General features: G+C 54.8%; 2 protein-coding genes across 2 annotated transcripts in view; one reads left to right on the top strand and one right to left on the bottom strand.

Annotated features, from left to right (window-relative positions):
• Positions 1-2,794, top strand: part of SPHK1 (sphingosine kinase 1) — a 9,040-nt gene extending 6,246 nt beyond the window's left edge. The window contains exon 6 of the mRNA XM_009328906.1: positions 2,614-2,794. Within this exon, the coding sequence (XP_009327181.1) occupies positions 2,614-2,794 (181 nt within the window). The remainder of the gene's footprint in view (positions 1-2,613) is intronic.
• Positions 354-3,869, bottom strand: part of UBE2O (ubiquitin-conjugating enzyme E2O) — a 33,930-nt gene continuing 30,414 nt past the window's right edge. The window contains exon 17 of the mRNA XM_009328901.1: positions 354-3,869. This exon is cut by the window's right edge and continues 630 nt beyond it. Coding sequence (XP_009327176.1) covers positions 3,739-3,869 — 131 coding nt within the window. The 3' untranslated portion in view covers positions 354-3,738.

The following is a 3,869-nucleotide window of genomic DNA, read 5'->3' on the forward strand; positions in this document are numbered from 1 at the left end:
CGGGGCAGCGGCCAGTTGAGCCGCCAGCCGTGGTGCGGCACACGCCGAGCCGCCAGGCAGCCCGCACGCACCACACGCCAGCAAAGAGCACGGAAAATAAAATAAATAAATAAAAAAAAAGCCTGACAGATGTCCTGCGAATCAGGGTTTCGGGGAGCTAGTTTATAGCAGAGCCACGGGGGCAGCCCCTCGCTGCCAGATCTGTCTGGCTCCCTCCGGACTCGCTGCCCTCTCCGCGCCGTTGACTTCAGCCAGCGGGACCCCATCCAGACCCTGGCGCAGGGACGCACGCCGGGGATGAGGCAAGTGCCAAGCGTGGCGGGGGGGGGCAAGAAAGAGACAACAGTCAGAACTACTCACAGAGGCAAAATTTAATGGCAAGTCATCTTCCCTCCTTTATTACACCTTGGTTAGCCAAACAAAAAAAAAAGTCTGCAGGTAAAAAAAGTTTTAATGGTCACACAGCATACATATATCGTAAGCAACCAAGCATCCACATCTGCACGTGAACGACACACCTCTAAGCATGGCCTCAATAGTCAGGTCTTTTTTTTTTTTTCATTAAATACTGTACAGAATCAAGGCTACAAACTGATTTTGTAATGCTTCTTCCCCAACCCCAGCACTTAAAACAGTTACAGGCTGCTCTCATTTGTACATCACACAGTCATGTAGCCAGTTTTAAGGCTAACAATATGCATCATGCTTTGGCTTTTTTTGTGTGTTTTTAATTACTTTTTTTTTAAGGTTTTAGCCTTTTAAATTTTGTTACCCTTAAATATTACATACATACACAAAAAATTACATAGCTGCAGTGTGCTCACCACCAACCTCATCACCCAGGAGCTTCACATTATCAAAAGCTTTAGAAAATTTGTAAACCTCTGTGCACGCTTCGGTTTGGGACAGCCAGCTACGGAGAGCGAGCGATACCAGGGGCAGCGGCAGCTGGGGAGCAGCATCCCCTTCCAGAAGGCCAATACACACCTCCTCAGTAGGAAGCCCCAGGAACCTGTGCAAAAGCTCTTGATTATGATCAGAGGAAACAAAGAGACTTCTTGGGCGAAGGGGAGGACTCGCGGGGGTCCGAGCAGCTCACGCCAGCAGCACTGGCCGCCTTCCCTCCTCCCCGGGGCAGGTGGGCAGCCTCCGCAGCCCCTGCCGGCCGCCTTCCCTGCGAGATGAGAGCTGCAGAGAGTAAAGGGTGGGTGAAACAGGGAACCCCAGGAGCTCCTCCATCCCGCCGCCCCCAGCCACGGCTTGGCCCTAAAGGGTTTTCTCCCTCCCTCCCTTCCCTCCCTGGCTGGCGGGGCTAAGGACAGCCGCAGCCCGGCACAGGTGACAGAGGAAGTTGGCATCCGTAGATCACCAACCGCAATTTTGTCTGGTGAGTAAGAGGCTTAATCATTTGTGGAACAAGCCTCTCTGCCTGCCCTTCCCCTGCCCTGAAGCAACAGCCTCACCCCTCTGCCCCAATCGGCCCTTTATATTTTGGAGACGCCCCCGCTCCTCGCTCAAAGGGATTCATTCATTTAGCACCAGCCACAGCCAGAAAGCGGCCGTGAATTACATGTGCAGTTTGCACTGCCCTGCCTGTGGCTCAAAGCATCTCTCTGCACCCCGGATGGGGGTCTGTCGCGCCGCCAGACCTCCTGCCTGCCGGGCAGGCAGGGCTCCCGGTGCCGGAGCAGGGCCAGAGCTGCTGCACAGGCGATCCACCCGCAGACCAGTGCGCTTAGAGAGCTCTGCAGGCCCAGGTCTTCGTTCGCAGCCAAGCCCTGCTTCCTCCAGAGCACCGGGAGCAGGACATGCCTTCCAAAATCCCGGCAGTGGATGGTGACACGAGAAGGGCTTTGCGCAGCCAGCCCCCTGGCTCCGGAGCATCACGGGGGCAGCTGGAAATAGCAGGCGCAGGGACCTGGGTGGGGGGATTTGGGCCAGTGGGCGCAGACCCCGGCGTTTCAAGGAGCAGAAAGCACCGTGCAAACGTGCTGAGATTCGGCTGCTGTTCTCCATTTCAAAATGAGGAGGCCAGATCCTGGCCCGGGTGGGGGGAAGGGACACAGCCATATCGAGCAAGAGCAAAGGAGAGTTTTGTCTCCATCCTTACTTCTGGCAGAGCCGTCTGCTCAGCCCGACTCCTCCCCGGGAAGCCTGGCACCACTGGCTCCCTGTGCCAGCTGGAAGGACCAACGGACTCTCCCTGACAGACCGTGCTCCACATGGATGCTACGTGGGTGCTTCTCCAATGCCTAAGCATTGGGCAAATGCAGTAGTGCTGGAGTGCAACCTCCCAGCTCCAGAAGTGAAAGTAAGTGCGTGCACACACAGAAAAAAAGAGGGTTCAGGAAGGTGTCTTGACCAGGAGACTCTGGCAAGTCACTGCTTCAAAGTGCTCACAGTCACCAGCTCAGATAGCTCTCTGCTGCTGAAACATGGGCTGATCTCGCCAGCCATTTCCCAGAGCGGCACAGCAGCGCTGCAGTTGAGATTAGGGACAGTACGTGCTGTGCCCACAACGCTGCCGGCCACAGCGGACCCAGGCCACCACGGGAAACAGCTGGCAAGGGAAGGAGTCGATAACAGTCCGCACCAGTGTCTGCTGTGCTCCAGTTGCTGGAAGAGTAACAGCACAGGAACGGTCACAAACCGCTGCTGCTACTACAACAGGACCTCGTCACGACACGACAGCTCCTTTCCCTTGGGTGACCCTGGCTCAAACAGCTCCGAAATACCCATCTACAGCCGAATGACGGAGAAGCAGCAGCCGTGCCAGGTTCACCATCCAGACTAGCTGCTAGATCTACAATACTCCCCAAGATCACTCGCTGCCGCCTGCCCAGGCGAGGCGGAGACCCAGGGGCAGGTGTAGTGCTGTGTGACAGCCAGGACGGCTGGGAACAAAAGACGCGGATACCGAAGCAAGTAACAAGGGCAGAACCTTGAATCCCGTGTATTGCTAGAAGACAGGCATGCATGGTGGGGAAAGGGAAGTTTGCCTTACTCTGGAGAAAAATAAGTGAAGATGGCTAGAATTGCTTCCAGAAAACTGACCAGAAGTTGCAGAACCGGATGGAAATCCCACAGCACTACCAGGGCAGCACAAGTGCTAGTGCCGAGCTCTGGTTCTGCCTACCCGACCGGGAGCCCCCCCGCAGCTATCGGTGAACAACTAAGACTAGAGCAACTCCGTATGGTGTAGACAACTTCAATGCAAACACAATCCAATGTCTAAGTACATATAAGCTGGGGTAGACTTCATAAAACCCATGGTAACGCAGAGAAAAATGAAAGACCGGGAGGGCATTGCCCTTCACTTCCAGATACTACAGCAATCACTTCTCCTGGCTTGAACCCCACCAGAACAAACTGCTGGGTGTAGCGCTGGGTGGGAACAGTCCTTGTGTGGAAAGGTGCCCCAAGATGAAAGTGCAGAGGGAACGTGGCTGCAAGACTGCTTCTGTGCAGGTCTCAAATCTTACCATTGCAGGGTCAAACTCGCAAGAGGAGCATGTACATGGGACAGGGGGAAAGAAGAAGGGCTGGGGGCAAAGAGTTATTCATGCTTAGACAGCCTTTCCTCGGAGGAGCAATCAGGCCTACCACCTTCTTTGGAACAAACCAAGCTGAGGAAGAAAAGCTGGAAGGAGAAGCCAGTTTACTGGTAACAGCGTTTGCCAATTTCCTTTCTGCTGCTTTCCCTTCTCCCCTGCACCTGCCTGTCCCTAACCTGACGGTTTATTTGTCCTCTGTCCACTCTGGGATATTGGCCCCTGCTAAGGCAGCCCGGTACTGCTGCAAGACACCGCGGATGCTTTTAATGAACCCCTTGGACAAAGGGAAGAGGGGGAACCCAATATCAGGGTAAC

This window comes from Pygoscelis adeliae, unplaced genomic scaffold (assembly GCF_000699105.1).
Source record: "Pygoscelis adeliae isolate BGI_AS28 unplaced genomic scaffold, ASM69910v1 Scaffold637, whole genome shotgun sequence".
In the NCBI taxonomy this organism is placed as follows: Eukaryota; Metazoa; Chordata; class Aves; order Sphenisciformes; family Spheniscidae; genus Pygoscelis; species Pygoscelis adeliae.